Here is a 21,383-nt window from a genome sequence, read left to right on the forward strand (position 1 = left end):
ATAAACACTTCAGAGTCAAATTCTGACTGACGAGACTCAGACTGTTTACTTTATTCGCAGAATTCTGAGAATAATTTCAGCGTTCTGAGCAAAAAGAATCCTGCCAAGCTTTTATTTTTCCTTATCCTTTTCCGCACGGAAGGTGTCATGGCAGCAAAATGCAAGGGCAGCGAGCGGTGTCGAAAGTTGAACAAGGCTGAGCAACATCGCAACTTATTTCGATTTCACTCCACCTCGGAGCAACAAATGAATAATATATCCGAGGCAACTTCGGGGGTAAAAGAAGAAATCCACAACAATTGGGAGGGACGATTTGGTTTTGGCGTGGTTAGGTTTATATGGTGCTACAGCGGCACCATGTGGTAGGACAGGCAATGAAAAATGACTGCGTTTCTTTGAGCGCATGTCCCCTTGTAATTCCACGCGTCAATATTGTTGGCGATATCGGTATTTATCTTTTTCGCATTTATTATAAATTACAGGCTTTAGATGAGTCTTTTAAATAATTGTCACGACGGGTGGCGAATGAGCGGGCGTTCATATCAATTGGACATCACGCTGATTAAGCATCGTCACGGATGAATTTTAATAAGTTGTCCCTTGCCGTGCCCTCCCTTAAAGTGCCGAAACCAAATAAATAAATGAACAAAAGCGTAATTAATTACTTGGATTTTGATTAATCAAACAAATATGGAATTATTTAATGCTATTTTTTTTTTATTTTATTTTAGTTTAGGCACTTACGGCCCCCCGTCAATCACTTTTGGTAGATGACGTCATATATTGTCTTATCTGATGTGTTTTGGCTTTTTAATTTTGATTTTTGCTTTGTGATTACCATTTGGGTTTGTGTTTTATTGTTATTTTTTATTGTTTATAAAATCCTTTAATTAATTTATTTATTTATTTATTTATTTATTTATTTGGGCTAAGTGTGTACAGTGTAGAGTGTTTGTTATTAGTGCTTCACAGACAACGTACAATTGGCGACCTGGAAAATGACTACAACTCCCATAAGCGCCCTAACCCTACTTGACAGTCCGTAATATGATTGGATATTCGTCACAACGTAGGGGCATTCGACCAATGGGGGAGAAACCAGGAAGTGATGAAAAAGGAACCAACATGAATGTCAATTGAAAGCAAAGCAAGCATTTCGATAAGCAAATCACCATGAAACTCGTTGTTTCGCGTCTTAAAAAGTTAACGCTGCGTTTTGCTTTAGCAGTTTAGGAGTTGTGGTGCTAATAAAATGTTTCGGGCTGGTGCGGGAACGTTGTTTCTTATCACTGCACCCCGAGGAGTATTATCTTTGAGGCATTTCTGCAAAAAGACGCTGAGGAATCTTCGAGTTGCTGAAGCGATTTCAGGCGTTGGTTTGGAAGAAAACATTCAAGTGCAGGTAAAATGTAATACCATTTTCTGTGTGTGTTTGTGTGTGCAACTCTGCATGTCTGTGCGTGTTCATTATTGTGCAAATGCTTCGCAGTTTAAAGTTAGTCGAAACAAAGTTACTCCTGAGCGTCTTCTTCCTTCATTTTCAGACATTAGAACATTATCGAGTCTTATCTGAAGTGCTCCTGTTTTATAATCGTGTATGTTTATTAAGGGATAATAGTTGCCACTTGTTTTGTCTTGTAAAGGCAAGGTACGCAAATTTCCCATTTTCTTTAAACGCAACCAGAGCAAAGCAATTTATTCGAATACCCCGTTATTTGCGAATAATCGAAAATGTTTAAATTCGTCTTCACCAGTAGTAGAAGCCTAAATGTCTTACAGAGCAGTGTCGTAATCTAAAATCACATTACAAAAGCAATAAAATTAATGGTAATTGTAAGTAACAGCAAGTTGTTGTCTGGCAGGGATGGCTTCGCTCTGTCAGATCACAGAAGTCAAATTTGTTCCTGGACGTCAACGATGGGAGCTGCCTGCAGTCGCTGCAGATCGTCGCTAGTCCTGAGCTCAACGTTCCGTAAGGCCATTTATTTTTTCTTTAATTACTCTATGGCGAGATGAAAGGGATTTTTTTTTTCTTCGAGGAAAGGCTGCTCACATTCGGGAGTGCCGTCGAGGTCCGAGGCATCCTGAAGAAAAGTCTGCATCCCAAACAACCCGTGGAATTGGAAGCCGAGAACATTCGCGTGGTTGGAGAATGTAACCCCGTGGTAAGGACGCGCTAATGTGTGCCCGGCCCAAAAATTCAATCTCTATTTTATTCAATGATTCTGGATGATTACCATTTTGAATCGTTTTTTTGTTAAAGAAATAAACCCAACAATAAACATTCATTTCACGATTTGCTTGATTTAATTAATTAATTTATTCATTCTTAACCAATTGAACTAAGAATGATGAATAAGGATTTTAAATCAGTTTTAACATAAATTTAACATTTAGCTAGCTAGCCAGCAGTGCTCATTACGATTTATCGTAACAGTACATGATTGGGTACTCGTCACAATGTCACACAATCAATCAAGCTAGCTAGCTAGCTTGATTGATTGATGGATTGAATTTAGTTTTGCAGTTGAAAAAGGATAACTAATCTATTTGTTTTTGGATTAAAAAAAATAGCTAATTCCAGCTAGCTAGCAAGTAAGCTAGCTATTTGTCTGGCTAGCTGGCTTGATCTTGAACTAAATATTTAGCTAGTTACATTGATAGATTGGTTGATTTGTTTTGGGATTGAAAAAAAGATGGGAGATCCTCAAAGAGATAAGGTTACATGAGAGTGTGATGGAGGGAAAAAAAAACATCTTTAGTCATACCTTTAGGGCACAAGCCTGGATAAAATATGTAATATGACTTATATGTGAAATCAGTATGACTTTTAACTAGATGATATACTGTTCTAGTATTTTTGCAACTTTAATCTTCCCCATTTTTACTTGAAATCTGGAAAATATAGTTTTATCCCAAACATGGATTTTTTTTTTCCCCTCGAAATGCAAATTTATTATGATTTCAGTCTTCAAAACACCTGACTTTCATGTTGAAAATCCATGCGTTGTTCTGGTAATACGCCAACATTCATGCCTAATTCTTTCCACGATGAAGCGAAAGCTCCAGCCCGACCTTTTTATGCAGCTTGTCCTCTCCCTCATCCTCGTGTCCAGGATTTCCCGTTCAAAATCAAAGAGCGCCACAAGCTGGAGTACATCCGGCAGTTCCCGCACCTCCGCGCCAGAACAAACGCCTTCAGCTCCCTGCTGAGGATCCGCAGCCAGGCCGCTTGGGCCCTTCACTCCTATTTCAAGGTGAGCCGGAGCCAGCCCGGGTTGGGCCCGCTCGGACCCCCGCCTTGCGTCTTTTCCTGTTTTCCAGGAAAACGGTTTTGTGCACATTCACACGCCCGTCATCACCTCCAACGACTGCGAGGGAGCGGGAGAGCTCTTTCAGGTCGAGGTGAGGCCGCCGGATTTTCGCCTCGCTTTTGTCGCGTTCGTCACCCCTCGTGAAATATTGTTTTCGGACAGGTATCCCCGAGGCGTTTTTTTTTTTTTTTCGGATGAAAAAACAACCAAAGCAAAAACAGTTCACGCAATCCTGTGCCATCCGAGTCCGAGTTAAGAAACTTTAGAGCTACGTTTTTAGCGGTAGCTCCATTCATGTTTTCTTCAAAAACTTCAAAAGATACCGTAATTCCACAAATATAGGCCACATCCTTAATTTTCGTTTAAAATTCTTGTATTTCCTATGTTACCAACACGTTGTTAAAACTATAGCAAATCAGAATAAATCTCATATTCCTAAATCCTTCATATTTTCTTGTTCATATCCGTAAATTATACAATTGCCGGTTAAGTGTTTTTCAGATTTCCCTCACTGTGAGCGGTCAATGAACGCTGTGCCAGTGTAACGTCGAATACGTCCGAAGCACTTTTTTGTTCCTCCTTTTTTGTTCCATGTTCCTCTCCATTTTAGTAATATTCCTGCGTTTGAACAAGGATGGACTCGGACGTTTGTTCAGCGCGCTCGCTTCTTTGATTGAAAATAATGTCGCGACAACGAGCTGCTGGCTGCTCACAGCCAACTGAATTCCACCTCCAGCTTATCCCATTACGATAATTATTCTAAGTTTATGGCCAATATAAAAATCAAAACTCGTCTTATGTGACTGACAGATCAATATTCCTTGAATATCATCGAATACAAAAAAACATTCTAATCTTTAAGTATCGTTTATAATACGCAGACATATTTCTGGCCTTAATTTTTTAAAAAAAGCATAAATAAACAATATAACATTAAAAAAAAAAGATTTTTTTTACTAATTTGACTTGAAAGGGAGAAAAAAAATCAGGAAAAATTGTGAAGTAACCCTGCAATAGAAAATACATGAAGATCCACATGTTTTTCTCTGCAGCCTTCCTTTTCGCAGAACAGCGAGGACGACAACTTCTTCTCGGTTCCGGCTTACTTGACCGTGTCTGGGCAGCTCCACTTGGAGGTCATGGCAGGGTGAGATGGCATCTTATTTGTTTACTCGGTGTGTCTTCTTCCACGGAATTACTTTGCAGTGCCTCCAGGCGAAGGACGAGACTCCGCACACACACAAACACGTTGACTACCCGTAATTACTCTGGCAAAATGGTGCGCGTGTCGGCAGATAAAGTTTTGCACGAATGGGAAATATATATCGAGTGGGCAACAATATCGATTTTGAGATTTCTCCCAAAATACACTTTAACCCTCCTGTCATTTGTTTGCGAGGAGCAGCAATAATGTCCTTGGGTCATTTTCTCACGAGGCTTTTTTAGTCACCCAAACGTTTGGGAATTGTGTATAATTCAAATCCGATATTTTGTTTTGACCAGTGTTTTATGTTCATTTCTCAAAAACAGCAATAATGTTAAGAGGGCAGCGGTTAGAGAACACAGAAAGGTATTCGATTTGACTCGTTTATTAATCGTGGACTTTCAGCATGTATGCGCAATCATACACTTGGTGAAACACGGATGCTGCTCAATTTTGGGTATTTATGGTGAAATAAACTCAAACCGCTTCAGGAGGAAAAGAAAAAAATCTTCGAGCACATTGGCGAGGCATTCATTGACCGCTCACAATGTGGGAAATCTGAAACATGAATGACTGAAACGTGAAAATCGTGTACCCAAAACACTATAGTGTCATTTCGAATCCATGGTAATTTCCACTATCAACCCAGGCTGCACTAAGCTCCTCCCCATGATGTTCCAAGCTTGCCTCTGAGTGGAGATGTATTTCTCATGTTTTTATCCAACTAGCTAGCTAGCGCATCCTAGTAAGGCTGTCTCCAAAGTCATTTTAATTTAAATTTTTTGACACACAAGGACCCTTTTGTCAGAACCGCTCACAATTATGCCTGCAGCGCATTTTCCAGAGTCTACACTTTTGGGCCGACCTTTCGCGCTGAGAACTCCCAGAGCCGACGCCACCTAGCTGAGTTTTACATGGTCGAGGCGGAGCTGGCCTTCACGCGGTCCATAGAGGACCTCACACAGGTACGCACATACATGCTTTTTACAAAATTCAAACTCTGGCCAACAACTATAAAATTGTCTACATTTCAGCTGTCACATACACTACAAGGAAAACAAAGTATTGCTGAGCTTGTATTTACTAATAAAATGCCTTTAATTAGTGTGGAGTCTGTAAGGAAATCCATTGTTTTTAATTTTCTTGAATATTTAGGCTTGTTTTGGCCCTTTTATTCTGGTCACATATTATGGAACTCTTACAGATTTTATCTGTCTTGAAACTGGATTTTTTTTCTAAACATGCCCAAGATAAAACGTAAAATGTTGCCACGGTGACACGCTGTTTCTAAAACTCGGGAAAAATGACACTGATTTTGATGCCCTTAACTAGATTTGGACTATGTTTTTTTTTCATGGCTGATAATGATTATCGGTACGCGCGTAGAGGCCGGGGCTTAGAGTCTCCTAGTTAACATGGTTAGCAAGTCGTAACTTTTTAATCATTGATGGTGCCCGTGGTCCTCAGGTCATGGAGAACATGTTCAAACGAAGCGCCGAGCACCTGTTGGACCGCTGCGCTCCAGACGTGGACTTGTTTCATAAGCATGTGACACCGGGACACAGGGTGAGTCCCTCTGGCCCCTCGGGGACACGCCAATTATCCAACACATGTCTTGCCGGGCGACTGGCCGTCCAGTCGTCTCACTTGATTCCTCTCTTTCCCCGGCGTGCCGAAAGGATGCCGTGGAGGCCATGCTGAAGGAGACGTTCCACGTGTAAGCCATTTTTTTGTTGTATTTTTTAAGCGAAATTAGAACCTAGCCTTGCCACAAAAATAGATATAACTTCTGTCCTGAAATCTTTACATTGACCTAACTGCGTTGTTTAAACGGTGAATGTACCACAAACCATCTACTCAAAACATTCAAAGATCATTTCAAAAGCATGGTGATCCCCGCTAACAACCCAGTCTACACTTAGCTCCTCCCCCTTGATGCTTCAGAGTACTGCAGTTCAACAACACCGATCTAGTACAGATTCCACATATTATAGTCTATTATTTTCATAGGATTATGGTACAATTAAATTTTCACTTCAGGGACGAAAAATCTCTACGCTGTTTTGACACGATTTGGTTTTGGCACCCGTCTTTTTTCATAAGTGCTCAAGGAAGTCCATTTTTATTGCAGGATGAGCTACAGCGAGGCTATCAAAATCCTAAAGCGAAGCTCGCAGACGTTCGCCTTCCCCACGGACGTGCGTATCCACTCCTCATTTTCTCAGCTGCCCGCACGCCACCTTGACCTCTGCTCGCTCCGCTTCCCAGTGGGGCTGCGACCTCCAGACGGAGCACGAAAAGTACCTGGTCAAACACTGCGGCTCTCGTCCGGTCTTTATCACTGATTATCCCTACCGGCTTAAGCCGTTTTACGCCAGAGACAACCAGGACCATCACCGGCACACGGTGCGTTCAAATACTCTGTTTGTGGGTGGAACAAAGGGAAATTGTGACCTGGTGCGCAGGTGGCCGCCGTTGACCTTCTGGTGCCCGGCGTCGGGGAGCTCTGTGGGGGCTCGCTGAGAGAGGAGAGGCTGGAGCTGCTGAGGGCTCGCCTGGAAGAGTGAGTGCACGTTCACGTCTTTTTACTCGGCGTAGTCGAGAGGTTTTTCAGAAAAAATATAACCCATAACCGCTTCAAAATTTGCCATTTTTCGGGGGGTGGTTGGGTGACAACACTTTACATAAGAAAAAAAAGAATGACATTCAAATTGAGCGGTGGTCAAAAGTTGACCAACGCTGGTAAGTCAACTTTTAACTAAAAACTTCAGCCTCAAAGCTCCATCGCAACCATGTTTGCGCCAACGTTTTTAGGTCCGCCTTTCGTACCACAGCTTTATTTGGGGAAAACAAAACACAATAACAGCATATGCAAAGACCGGATCACTGCCAGACCGGTTCAAATGTATTTTTGACACTTATGGCCGTCAATGGCAGTGCATGGTTTAACTCTTTTATGTCAACAGGTGTAAATGCAGAATGGCTTGCTTGCGTTTCAGGACGACAAATAAAATATTTATATGGTTGATTTAATGTCATACTGTTTTAATAAAAGCCAATTTTGCCCTAATGGGTCCCTATAAAACTGATCATTGTTTTTTTTGTTTGGGTTTTTTTTTTTTTTTCTCCTCAGCGTTGGATTGGAAGACACCTACAGCTGGTAAAACAAAACAAAAATCTATTTAAATACTTTACTAAATATATTTATGTTGTTCATAAAGGACATGTTGATGAAAATGCTGACATCCAATGACAATCAATGTATTTTCAGGTATTTGGATTTGAGACGTTTTGGCTCCGCCCCTCACGGAGGTTTCGGAATGGGATTTGAGCGCTACCTGCAATGCATTCTGGGAGTGGACAACATCAAAGACGTGATTCCTTTCCCTAGATTTTCACACTCTTGTCTGCTCTAATTGCTGCACTCGGAATCTTTTTTTTTAATTTTTTTAAATATGCCAAGAAATTGTCTTGAGTTTCCCTAAATATTGCTTCATTAAATCCTTTCGTGATTTTCTGAAGCCTACAAGGCTACTGTCATGTTGATAAAAAATATAAATTCATAAAAGTCAGACATGATTCCAGTGCCACAAATATTTCAGTTTACATGCGTATAGTGAATCTTATTCAAATTTTCATATTACGTGAAAGCAAAAGGTAACTTTGAATGAAATCATCTATATTCAACAGTCAAGGCCGCAACATTAGCTACACTACACTGAACTGCCCTTATTTAACTACATGAGCGAGTCAAAATATTCAAAAGTGTTTTCAAAATATTACCATTGCTCTCCACAATAATAAATTGTTTTGTTAATATCTGGTCGTGTTATTCCCCAAAACACACACAATTTTACTTCCTGATCAGCTTAAGTTTTATTCATGTCTCACCTTTTCTCATTTAAAAGAATTAAAAAAAAAAAAACATTTTTCATATTGCCCTCTAATAGAGCTTTTTTTAAAGTGTTATTTTAACTTATGTTGCTAAATAATGGAATACTTTCATTTTAAGTGTTAACTACACTAAATGGGGAAAATGTACAGCAACCAACCCAGACACTCAAGAGTTTAGAATGTCTTAAATTTGAGATTACATTCGTTATTAATAAGAATAACTCATATACTTTTATTTTGGGGGAAGGCTGTTATGTTTAAATCAAGGCTACCAGCAAGATGCAATTTTTTCTAAAAGCAACCCTTGTTTAAGACATTTTTTCTGGTTCGTTTTTCAAAGTCTGATTTTTTTTTCATATTACGGTTTCTTTTGATCTAATAAACAATCGGCAAACTTGTTGGAGAAAAAAGATATTTTTAGGTTGTTTCAGTGAATAAAATCTACAATATTGATGTGTTTTTTTTGTTTGTGTCTATCAAGCAGGAAATGTGAGGATTTTCAATGAGAATTTCGTAGTCCTTGCTTCTCCACTCTTACTTGATTTTAAAAAATATTAATTTAAAAATGTAACCTGGTTTTGACTTGAAATATAAAGTAAATACTGTACAAATAATTCGTTTTAGTGAAATTATATCATCTGATTTTCACCTGAGATTTGGCGCCCCCTAGTGTTTGGCACATAGTCTATCTGGGTTTTTTTTTTCCCAAGACGTACATTTGCAGTGCAGCGTCCTTCTCCTTTTCCTGCTATTGCGATATTTTTACGTAATAATCGGCAATTGTCCGTAAAATTGGAGACTCGTCACCAAAATCCAGCAGAGAACAAAAAAGTCCTTGTACTTACTTGAAAGCGCCTCAGGGTGGTGCTGTTTCTTCGTCCAATCCAACCGCGGGACATCTGGCTCCGGGGCGTTTTATGCCTTTTAACACATGCGTCTTTATGTGTCGCGTATTCTCTCGTTGTGAAACATTAACGTTGAAATATTCTTTCTAACACATTTTTGTAGTTTCTCGGCCCTTCGCTGGCGCCCATCCCTCCGCGAGCCGGCCGTGGGCGTGGCGTCGAGTTGGGAAAACAAGCCGCAGACGCCCCGTGACGCTGCCCCGCATCAGTCGAGTTTCCCCGCCGTGGAGCAGCCGACGTTCGCCGGATAACATCTCCCCGCCCACCCCCGCAACAGGACCGCCAGACAAGCGCCTGCCTCCCCCTCCCGCGTCTCATCCTCCCGGTTCGGCTCGGATGGGGGAGAACCGCGCGGCCAGCGGGGGCGTCCTGCGCGTGTAGCCGCCTGTTGGGCACCGACGGTCGGACTTGTCGGCGAGATGAGCGGCGGGGAAGTCATCCTCCAGGGCTGGCTGAGGAAGTCGCCGCCGGAGAGGAAACTGCGGAGATACGTGAGTGGATCTTACTCATTCCGCACACTACTCAGCTGTCACTTTATTAGGAACACCTGCTTGCTATTTTAAACCTGCCATAGTAAATTTAGGATTATTTTGGTTTGTACCGCAAATCCGTGTGCTGCATCAATGATTGTCAATTTTGTGTGCCTTGGCAGGTGTGTCACGGAAAACGGTCAAATTTCACTTCTCCGGCACCCAAAAGATTTATTGACCACAAATTCTTTATCTTTGTTCATCTGTGTATGCTAACAACGTGACGGACAAAACAGCTAGCATTGCAGCACTTACCGTCATTATTTCAGTCGGATGTTTTGTGTGGTTAAAAAAAATAAATCATTGTGCTAGTACGGTGAAAACGAATCACGTGATCGAAATTGGCCTTAATGACTAAAAATCACAAAAAAAATCTAATTTTTAGGGTTATTAAAGTATACAGATATTGCTAAAAAAAAAGTGTATAATATGCAACATGGAAACTTAAAAAAAAAAGAAGTAAACACAGTTGGGTTGACCAAATCTTGGCCTGGGGGCCATTTGTGGCCCGCTGTCCATATTTTTGCGGCCAAAGGGATATACTAAAAATACATTTTAACACAGAAACAAACAAAAAAACTCTGCTTGGCAGAGTGTGATTATTTTTGGGAAATAAACCCTCGATCAACATAGGAACAATGTGCTCCAATTAATGTATCGTTTCTTGTCCGTGCCACTGACCTTAAAGTGACTGAACAGTGAAACGTTCCTCCATTTGATGACTAAGCATAATTCACCCATTCATCAATGTACACTCTTTTTTTTTTTTTTTTTTTTTTTACGTTGAGGTCTCTGTCGCTCTATGTAGTGTACCTAATATTTTGAACCCCCTCAAGTGGAAGCAGGTGCATCCCCCAAAACATCTGGCCCACTTTACACAGCCCCACAGGAATACCAGTAGTTTCTTTCTTTCTTTTTTTTTTTTTTTTTAGTGCTATAAACATGCAAATTTCACACAGACGGCCACCCAGATTGGAAGGGGGAGGGGTGGAGTTTGGCGAGGCGCGGGGTCATATGACAACGTGTACATGCCTGCAGCTGTCTAGGCTCCCCGCGAAATGCTTTTCGCACTCACGTTGGCGTTATCCAATGGCGATGAGGTCACGTCTGATGTGAGCCATTTCCATCTTGTTTGTGTCACAACAACGGCGGGGCTCCTTGAGTGGCCTGCTAGAGCTTCCATAAGCCGCCCGGTAGTGGGTTGGGTGGGGGGGCTCTCGCATAATAGGATTTATGGAGGCCGATAGCAGCGTGAGACGATCTATAAATACAGCTGTCGTTTGTTTACGTGCGGTGTTGCGTTTCTGTTGGGCTTGTCCGAGCGGATTTTGCCATGATGTCATCACTGTACGTCTCATCTGGGAAAAGCATCTTCTTCTCCCATTGTCTTGCGCGTACACACGGCCGATGTTTACACAGGGACCACCGTGGTCAGCGTGGAGCAGCTGCCGCCACGACTGTACATAGGAACAAGCCGGCTTAGCTCCGCTGTATAAACAAAAGCGGGGGCGAGAGATAATACAATCGCGGGGCTGCCCCCCGCCCCCATCTCCGCGTCCACCAATACCCAATGAGACAGTGGTTCAACAGGTGGGTCGGACCCATGAGTGGGCCGTGTTCCCATCACGGGACGGGTAGTAGAACATTGCGGAGTTCAAAACAAAACGTATCACTCTTGCTAGGTTGTCCTAATCTGAGATTGATTTTGGTCCAACATCAACCTAAAAAACATTTTCTTTGGCTCCATTCTAGCCGCTTCTAGCATGAATTAGCCACTACCTAGCTCCGCTTGAATGTTTACCGTTCTGTTCTCGTTGTGTCTGGCATGAATTAGCCGCTAGCTAGCACTGATCGAGCGTCTACATTATAGCTGTGTCTAGCATAAATTAGCCACCGGTTTTCCCATGGCTCTGGCTTTGTTATAGCTGTGTCTAGCATAAATGGGTCGCTAGCTAGCAGCACTCGAGTGTTTACAGGTGTTTATGGCTTTGTTATACTGTAGCTGTGTTCAACATAAATTAGCTGCTAGCTAGCACCGCTCAAGTGTTTACCAGTGGCTTGGTCTACATTGTAGCTGTGTCTAGCATAAATGAGTCGCTAGCTAGCAGCACTCAAACGTTTCCGGGGGTTCGTTCTGGCTGTGTTATACTGAATTGTGTCTAGCTAAAATCAGCTGCTAGCTTGCACCGCTCAAGTGTTTATTGGTTACTCGGTCTACGTTGTAGATGTGTTTAGCATGAACTAGCTCTAGCTTGAGTGTTAACCAAATATTTTTTTTGCTAGCTAGCAGTAAACAAGTGTTTATCGGTGACCCGAGCTCCTTTATATCTCTGCCTAGAATAAATTAGCCGCTAGCTAGCCGAGCTCGGTTGCTCTATATAGGCTAACATGATAAACGTGAAACACTCTGACAATTCTGATATCTTGACAGTTGCTGTTCCTACTGATCACTTTTCTAACAAAACCTGCTGACTCAAATGTACTATTTTAGTCGATTGTGTCTCTTAGACAAAACCCTTTTTTTTCGCCAGACCGAAGACATTTTTTGTCCACTTTCTAATGTTACTTTAGTTGCGGCTCTATCGTTGCACTTAAGTAGTTTTCAGTCTACTTTTTTGTTTTGTTGAAATCTGTATCCACTTTTAGTATGTTTACTTCTTCAGTACAGAGCGTGAATCTTTTTACCACCTCTGTATAGCGGACGCATGGCGCCGGTGTCATGAGACGTCCACAACAAGCAGATGTGTGGATGCAATCATCCAACCATTCGGAATTCCTTCCTCTTAAAGTCAAGAGCGGGAACAATCAGGACTATTTTACCCGCCTCTATTGCTGTCAGCTGACCGAGGTGACATTTGGGTCACGGCGCTGCCCCGTCCTATTCCCCCCCTAATCAATAAGCCATTTTGGGCTCTGTGAAATGTTAACGGAAAACAAAGAACGCGCCAAGTCGTCCTTGTGATCTTTTGATGAGAGAAGCGGGATCCCAGTTCATTGCATGTGTAGAGAACCGCTCAAACTCGACTTTTGGACTTCTATTGTTTATTTTAGATGTTGTATACCCTGAAAATAAAATAAAAAATGAGGCTCCGTACCCTCCAACCTGCGCAAAGCAATTTGCTTGAGTGTGGTGCCATTAGTTTGTGATTCATTCAAATTTGGAGCTGCATTTGTTTGTGGTATTTCATGTTTTATTCAACACTACTCCAGTGTGGAGATAAACATGACCGTTTCCACCGCATTTCCAGAAAACGCCGCGGCGTCCCATTTTACTGTCATATCCCAACAAATGATTGTGAACACAGACCTCACCTTCTTGTGGTGTGAGCTCAATATTTACCTTTGTTAAAGGCAGTTGGAGGCTTGGCGAGAAATAAAACGCGTAATCCATTGTGTCGGAAAGCTAGCCAATTAGTATGAAGGACAGTCGGGGATATTGGGTCTTGATTGCCTCTCACACACACTACTGAAATGCGTACTTGTATCTCAATGTATTATGCAACATGAGAGCATTTTAGTCTGAGTGATAGCATTCAGTGTATTGATTCAGTGAGTTTTGTGTGTGAGAGAGGAGGTTCGAGAGAGGGAGGGAAAAAAAAGAGTGTCTCTATGACTATCGCTAATCAGTGTTTCAGGAATTTGTGCGAAGATTATCACTGGTTTGAGAGCAATTTAGTAGTTTGTCAACATTTCAGTATTGCGGGAGAGTATTTGAGCACTACGTGAGCAAAACACATTTCAGTACAAATTACAGTAGAAAAACAGAAGTAGATACGTGAATCGGTATTGTTTGCTTGCCGTGTGTATTTTTGCGTAACTTCCTCGTCCCGTTGAGTTACAGCTGCGTTGCGATTTTATGACCCGTCGGAAGCCCACGAACCGCAGTTTGCGCACCGCTGCTTTTGAGGTTTTGTTGCGTGTGGAAAAGCAGCGGAAGAGGCGACAGAGGAGGTAAAAACAGGTCGGGCATGCAAATCGTATGCAAAGTTGGCCGTTGGTGAGGGGGGCGGGGCTTAGGGACCTCCATGTGTTTATGTGTGAGCAGAGGCTCTCTCCGGGATGTTTCCTGATTGTTTACCAATGTGATTAACGCTCAGCGGCGGTGACTCACTAGTTCCACAGCGCGCAAACACACAATGAGTCAGGGAACTCTGGTACATGCTAAAATATCAGCTGTGTGTTAATGTTGTCATCGGCATAGCAGCTGCTGCTGTGCGTAACGTCGCTCAAGTTATTGCAAGACATGCTAGTCATATTGAGGGCTAAAGAATTGAAACGTACACCATTTTGTATATGTGTTTTTATATATATATATATAAATATATATATATATATATATATATATATATATATATATATATATATATATATATATATATATATATATATATATATAGAGAGAGAGAGAAAGAGAGAGAGAGAGAGAGAGAGAGAGACCGACCCAATACTTTTGTCCGAGTGGCATAACTGGGCTGCATAGCATAGCAAAATGATAAAATCACGTGCAGCAATTTCCTTCTTCCTGGTGACCTCATATGTTTCCGTTATCACTTGTTGCTAGGCAGAGTTTGCAATACTTCCAAAATAATACAAGTGTGGCACTTATGGCATGTTATTATTAAAACAAATTGATTTTACTTGTGAATGAGATCATTGTGGGTAAATTCTAGGTGTTGATTAAAGTCCGAAAAAACTTCAACTGGTACCGGGCGGCATGGACCGCTCCCGAAATAATGATGTTTTGGAACTGATTTATCATTTAACAGTTCATTCATTTATGTTTTTGTTTGCTTGAGCTTTGTTTTTTGGCGCCACCTCTGGCCGCTGCTGATATTACATTTTGTTGTGACATAACATACTAGCTAACTTTAGCTAGCTAACTTTAGTTCTTATCTTCAGCATGGTATATAGTGCTGCCTTGTATGCGTTTAGCTCGTTAGCATTTTTGTTTGTGTCAGGTATTTTCTTTTGATATGTCGGCAAAGGTTTTGCACTGAGAAGTACTCATTTGCATCTAATTAACATTTTGTATTGTAATTCAGTTAGGTGATTGATTGAATCCCTGTAATTAGTGTTTATTTGGAGGCAGCAGCCTCAGAAGTATTTATGAGACTCAGGGCAAGCTGCGGGCTCCCATTAGTTTGTCGTTAATGGTGAACTCGGTTTATATTGAACCCCCCCATCACAAAATAATAGAATGTAACATTGTGGAAAGGTATCATTATAATAAAACTTAACAGTAATAAGTACTGAACAAAATTGGCTGGAGTCCATGAGTTGGTTCATGTTCCAACTAATTTGCTCTTAATTAGAAAAGAATGCCATTTTTCTGTCCAACATATGTATATTCAGTAAGATACGGGCCTTCTATTTTATTTCCGCCAATTCAATCATTTCATTTTGTGACCTCTCAACATAAGATATGATTCTCCATATATTAAGATATGATTTTTTTTTATTGAATTTTATTTTTTGTCAACTGACACAGTCAGTCGGCCGTAGGTTGCCGTGTGCAGCGTAAACATAAGTGAATCAAACTCCGGTCGGTCTGTGTATGCCGCATGATTCATACGAGTGACATAGTGTAAACAGTCTGATTCCTGTTCCCATGGGGAGATGCCCCCCCCCCCAACCTGTCCATTACACAAACGTGTCTGTTCACAAACGTGTCTGTTCACATACGCAGAAGAGTTGTTACATTCCAGACCGATCATATCGGGAAGGCGATACATGGAAAGAAGGCACAGGGCAGAACCGCCCGCGTCCGACTGTTCGCTGCCAGCTCGGACCTTGTTTTGTACGGGTCGGAAGGGGGGGTTTGGGAAGTCCTTGCCCTCGGAGGTCAGGCGGGAGCGCCTCGTCGTTTCCTGCTTTGACAGGCTTGTTCCATTTTTATTGGCGGTAGGGCTGAAGCGATCGAGTATTTTTGGTATTCGGATAGAACATACGATCATTTTTCAAACGACTTGATTACCTAATATTTCGTTTAGTCCGACCCTGCCGGGCTTTCCCGTGATGCAACTTAAGCGTGATGCATGATGCAATTCCGAGGCTGTTCCTTTCAAACGATATTCATTTTGTGAGAGAAAAATAAAAAACGTTGACAGCTAATCAATGTTGCAGATTTCGGGAATATATATACACAAATAAAAGCGCAAAATAAAAGTTTGGATCACAGCTTTTTTTCAATTACAGTTCCTGCAATTCATAGTAAGACATTTGTATTATGGGAGTCCAGGCTAAGCCAATCAATGAAGTCATTGAAAGGATTGCAAATGTCATAAGTTGGCCGCTAGCGCCACCCGGTGGTTTTGGGGTGTCAACACAAAAATTTCGATCGCAACCCGTTGGCGAGTTGCCGTTGAAAGGAATAATGTGAAAATCGGGGGAAATGCACGATAAAACATTGGGTGTTCAATATGAACAAAAATGACTATTTCCTATTTTTAATGGCAGTAAATAAGCCTGACATGGGCTAAATTTGACACTGTGTATTGAAATTGTTTTGACAATCTATGCAAGTTTTAGCCTCCGAGTCTTTCTTTGTATGCTTTTCCTTTGATATTACATATCAAAAAGCCTGAGTTGGGTCAAAATTTTCCTCGGGTTAAGGATGCTTGAAAAAGACGTAATTTTGCTGACGTTGTATTATATGGCGACATTAGCGACTAGCAGCAGATTGCAGCACAAGGTGCGAGCAGCATTAGTGGCTTACAGCACTCAAGTGCTCCATATAGGCTGGGGAAATTCACCTGATGACTTTTTTTTGGCAGTTTTAGAAGTGTTTTTGGTTAAGCCGTCATAGCGGACACAATTGTAGGTTTGTTTGGGTTTTTTGTGCTGTTTGTAGTTTTTAAAATTCCTTCAGCAATGTTTGTCCTTTTAATGGTCACGACGACCCGGAAACAACGCGTCTCTTCCCACCGCGTTGGTCTCACCTCACAGCAAAAGGCCCGTGTCGGCGTTTGGGCCCCGGGCCGGCGCTCGTCTTTGTTTTGTTTGCGATACCTGCTCGGATGGGCCTGGGAGAACAACCAGAGACACGCGGCGTCCTTTGGCGCCGTCTGCTTAACGTCTCTTCCGACGGCAGCTTGTGTAAACCGTGCGACTTCCCTCGCTCGTGTTTGGGTTGAGCTGGCTGGCGTTTGTGTATACTGATGCGGAAGTTCAAGCGAAAGGGACCACCGATTGGACTCCATTAAGACCCGACCGCTTCTTTGCTTGCGTTTGTCATTGGGATTCAAACCGATTACCGTAATTTCCCAAATATAGGATGCGCCCTTTCTTTTAGGGTCAAATTCTGGTATTTTCTGTTACCGTGTATAAGTTGCACCTAATATTTGGCGACGTTGTAAAAACTATAGTGTTCCTATTCACGAGATATATACATGTTATGTCGTGTTTCAGATTTCCCACATTGTGAGCGGTCAGTGAACTTAGCGCCAGTGTAACGTTAAAAGCGCGAAAGCAGTCGTTTTGCCATTTCCTCGCAACGCAGCTCAAGTTCATTTTGCCATAAATCTCAAATTTGAGCACCGTCTGTGTTCCGTTAAGTTTATGACTGTGTGTACATGCTAAAAGACCACAATTAATAAATGGGTCAAATGGAATACCTTTCCATGTTCTCTCATACAGGTCCGTACTTTGCTAAATTTGACTGAATCATTTGGAGACATCATAAATGTACATGTTCCTCTAAAACATTGCATGGATTGTCAAAACACTTTCAATACGCCAGTGTCAAATTTAGCCCTTGTCAGGCTTGGTTACTGCCATTAAAAATGGGAAATATTGTCATTTTTGTTCAGTAACATTCCTGTATGTGAACAAGGACTGTCTCGGACGTTGGTTCAGTCTGTTCGCGTCTGTTACTGAAAATAATGTCGTAATAACCACAACAGGCGCTGTCAGGCGGAAGTTACGGACGATCGACGATGGCCGTGTATGATTCTGTACCGCTCGGCGGCTATTAAAAAGCTCGAGATGAAAACAAAATTTTGTTTTCGCTTAAAATTGCTATATGCTAATTATTATTATGTATTGGGTTCATCTCAGTCTCGACAAAATGTTGTATGCAAAGCCACGCCTACTGATTACCTCACAGCCAATTATCCGAGGCGTGTCTGTTGTAGTAGCTCACCGTGTGTGTGTGTGTGTGTGTGTGTGTGTATGTGTGTGTGTGTGTGAGTATATACTACTAGTACGACAAACTGTGTAAACAAAGGAGCTGATACGCATCAGTCATCGTGTTTTCAAATGTGCACGAGCAAACATCCAAACTAAACACACCGTACTGTACGCTACAATGGGAGGACGAGATGGGGGCGGGGCTTGTCTCTTACACACACACACACTCACACAGCTGCACAAACACAAGAAGCCGTCGGTGGAGTCTATTTCCAGCCGGTGTATCCCGAAGTTAACTCTGGTGACTCGTCAAATTTTGGACGGGAGCCGAACGCTCGCAAAGCCCGCGGGGGCAAAGAGTCGAGTTTGACCGGAGCGCCCGAACGCACCGAGCGTGCTCGCTGGCTCACGCGCGCGCACGGCAGTTGGAAAGTAGCGAAGCGTGACGTCGGTGGATGGGACTTTTTCAAACGCTCGTTTGAATCTTTGGCTCACGGCCATGTTCGATTTATGATCTTGTGTTCATGTGAGATTTCACAGCAATTCACTTTTCTGCAAAATTTGCACAGTAAACCTTTATATCAACATTAAAAGCGTACATATATTTTTTACGTTTTGCTGTAAATTAGCGAAAATAAAAACTAACTTTTATTCGGAAGCATCCTTTCTCAATACTAGGTCAAAATGAGCACCTTTTTTTTTTTAGACAATTTCATCCCTTCCTTTCCTAATTTATACCAAACGTGTCATGTGTACTAGACAAAAGAATCCGTAAAAACAATTTACTATTTTGTGTTCTTTTGCAAATAAGTCACTGAAACACAAAACCCTAAACTGTTGTTTCATTTTCCCATTCATTTGTTCTTATTTTGAAAATTAAGAAAATTAAGATATATATATATATATATATATATATATATATATAAATGTGTATTTGTTTTTTAAACACACACATATATATATATATATATATATATATATATATATATATATATATATATATATATACATGTATATATATGTATATATATATATATATATATATATATATATATATATATATATATATATATATGTATGTGTGTGTGTGTGTTTAAAAAACAAATACACATTTATATATATATATATATATATATATATATGTGTGTGTGTGCGTGTTTAAAAAACAAATATATATATATATATATATATATATATATATATATATATATATATATATATATATATATATATATAAACTGTATATCCAACATGTAGAAACAAGCGCAACAACAAAAAACGACAACTCCAAGCTAATGTTTTCTTCTCAGAGTTCAACTATGTTGGAGCTTCCCCAATAAAAAAAATTGTGCATTGTGTGGGCTGCATCATCAAAGCTTCTTCACGAACAACACGTTTGACATTTTTTTTCTCTAGCCTTCTGCTCGTTGCGCAAAGAAAGAAAAAGACCGCAAAACAACACCGACGAACACTCGGCCACGCATGTGACGTGCTTTTAAAGCAAAAAAAAAAAAAGTGCTACAAAAGACTGACTTGTTGTTGCCTTGTGGGACGACGCCGGGACAAGCAGACAGCAATAATCTAGTCGTCATCAGCAGGCGGTCACACGCAATGCAGGCCGCATTCCTGCTGCAGGAAAGACGGGGAGAATCTTCTCTTAACTGCCCATTGTTTTTCACTCGGCATCTCCGTCCCTCCCCCAAGGAGAACGGGGCTGTCTGGGGACACGGACCTGGGGGGGAAAAAAGTCACTTTTTGTGTAACCAGGATTTTTTGACATTTATTCCTAATTTCTCCGTCCGAAGAAAAAGTTGTGGTTTGCATTTTTTTTTTCGCCGATGTACGTGCCCTTTCTGAAGTAGTTTTCCAGCCCTGTACCACCTAACTGCACAAAGCTTTGAACGAAGCTGAAATTTCATCCAGTTGGAGACAACATGTCAAAGTTCAAAATAGCAGTAATACTGTGGGATGTTGTGGAAGAAAACGACCTACAAAGTTAAACAAAAAATGACCTTCATGTTCTAGTTCATTTGCATTTAATTTGAAAAGAACAAATCTACTGTCCTTGTCATTAAAAGCCAACATTTCTATGCACCGTACTCCGCATAATATTAAATTCAGATTGCAAGATTGTTACCAGGATGTGAAACATTGATTTTTTTTTTTTCTTTTTTTTGCTGCTGTCGTGCATCTTATGTGTCTCCCGGAAACTTGTCTCTGCATTGTGCGTATATTATTTCTGGCGAAGTAGAACGTTTTGCAGCGGTTGTTTTTCTTCCCACAACGCATCCGCCAAAAATAGACACAAACACAAACGCTTATCGACAAAAGGAGTTTGTCGTTATTTTTAGCAGCCAGAGATTGCTTTTGATGTTCATATCCCCGCTCATGGGATTTCATACTGTAAACTGTACTCATGTACAGTTGTGCCGTATCTCAAGAGAAGACTTTTAGAGGTCAAGAAAAAGACAAAACCAAGACTGCTAATATGTAATGTTTGAAAAAGAAAATCAACGGTAACTGAATCATAATTAATTTATGTCAATTTAGGTAAACTCTTGGGCAGTGCTAGCTTGCCGCTAAATTATGCTAGTCGCAGCTATAACAGAGCTAGCTCTAACGGTAAACATAGATTTTTCACAAAAAAAGTGATATTTTTGGGTATATATATATATATATATATATATATAAGACATTGTATATTAAACCCCAAAATATCACTTTTTTTTGTGAAAAATCTATGTTTACCATTAGAGCTAGCTCTGTTATAGCTGCGACTAGCATAATTTAGCGGCAAGCTAGCACTGCCCAAGTGTTTACTTTTGTCTTGGACTCTTTTCTAGCTGCGTTTAGCATAAATTAGCTACTAGCTAGCAGAGCTTGAGTGTTTACCGGTGGCTAATAAAATGTAAATTTAATGAAATAGTACATGTTAAAAATATAATAAAATATAAATATTGTAAAATAGTACATGAATGAATAAATAAAGGTAAAAAAAAAGTATAAAATTAAAAAAGAAATATCATAAAAAATAATTAACAAAAAGAATCAACTCGATTCTCTTTTGAACCTGGAAAATTAGTATTGAAAGTTTCATTTTCCATTGTTAAAAGATGATTTACTCCATTTTTTTTCTTCCTTTAAAAGTTTCCAAACAAAAAAATGAGTGTCTTCCATGCAGCAGTGTCAGACGTGATTTGTTTGACGGCGCGATGCAGCCCAGTTGGTAACCAGGCCAGCGTGTCTTGGCCAAGCTGCGTGGCCCGAAGGGGGTGGGGCGGGGGGAGAAATGTGGGAGAGTCGGGGGAGGTTAGCCTAGTTGCGAAGCCGCCGGCCCCGCTTCCCACAGTTCCAGTGATCAATGGGCTCAGACGGGCCTGGCCTGGCCGGGCCGGGCCGGGCCGGGGCG

The 21,383-nt window shown here is 41.1% G+C and overlaps 2 protein-coding genes and 1 long non-coding RNA gene across 4 annotated transcripts in view; 2 read left to right on the forward strand and 1 right to left on the reverse strand.

Annotated features, from left to right (window-relative positions):
* The first annotated feature begins 1,095 nt into the window (after positions 1 to 1,095).
* nars2 (asparaginyl-tRNA synthetase 2, mitochondrial) lies at positions 1,096 to 8,865 on the forward strand. Its single transcript, XM_088427931.1, has 14 exons — positions 1,096 to 1,402; positions 1,863 to 1,972; positions 2,045 to 2,165; positions 3,117 to 3,257; positions 3,325 to 3,405; positions 4,367 to 4,461; positions 5,351 to 5,483; positions 5,986 to 6,084; positions 6,198 to 6,235; positions 6,650 to 6,716; positions 6,787 to 6,924; positions 6,984 to 7,081; positions 7,652 to 7,678; positions 7,790 to 8,865. The coding sequence occupies exons 1-14, from the start codon at positions 1,253 to 1,255 to the stop codon at positions 7,932 to 7,934; spliced, it is 1,443 nt and encodes a 480-aa protein (XP_088284057.1). The 5' UTR covers positions 1,096 to 1,252; the 3' UTR covers positions 7,935 to 8,865.
* On the reverse strand, positions 4,888 to 9,676 carry LOC148415447 (uncharacterized). The gene is made up of 3 exons (XR_015867250.1): positions 9,258 to 9,676; positions 6,973 to 7,073; positions 4,888 to 6,215 (listed from the first exon to the last, which is right to left on the reverse strand). It is a non-coding gene; the product is annotated as an uncharacterized LOC148415447 (long non-coding RNA).
* gab2 (GRB2-associated binding protein 2) overlaps positions 9,432 to 21,383 on the forward strand; it is a 38,023-nt gene continuing 26,071 nt past the window's right edge. The window contains exon 1 of one of the 2 annotated variants that reach the window (XM_088427930.1): positions 9,432 to 9,808. In XM_088427930.1, the coding sequence (XP_088284056.1) occupies positions 9,737 to 9,808 (72 nt within the window). In that variant the 5' untranslated portion in view covers positions 9,432 to 9,736. The remainder of the gene's footprint in view (positions 9,809 to 21,383) is intronic. The other variant, XM_088427929.1, reaches the window with a different exon arrangement.

This window comes from Hippichthys cyanospilos, chromosome 11 (genome assembly GCF_059441005.1).
Source record: "Hippichthys cyanospilos isolate Australia breed blue-spotted pipefish chromosome 11, RoL_Hcya_1.0, whole genome shotgun sequence".
Classification (NCBI taxonomy): Eukaryota; Metazoa; Chordata; class Actinopteri; order Syngnathiformes; family Syngnathidae; genus Hippichthys; species Hippichthys cyanospilos.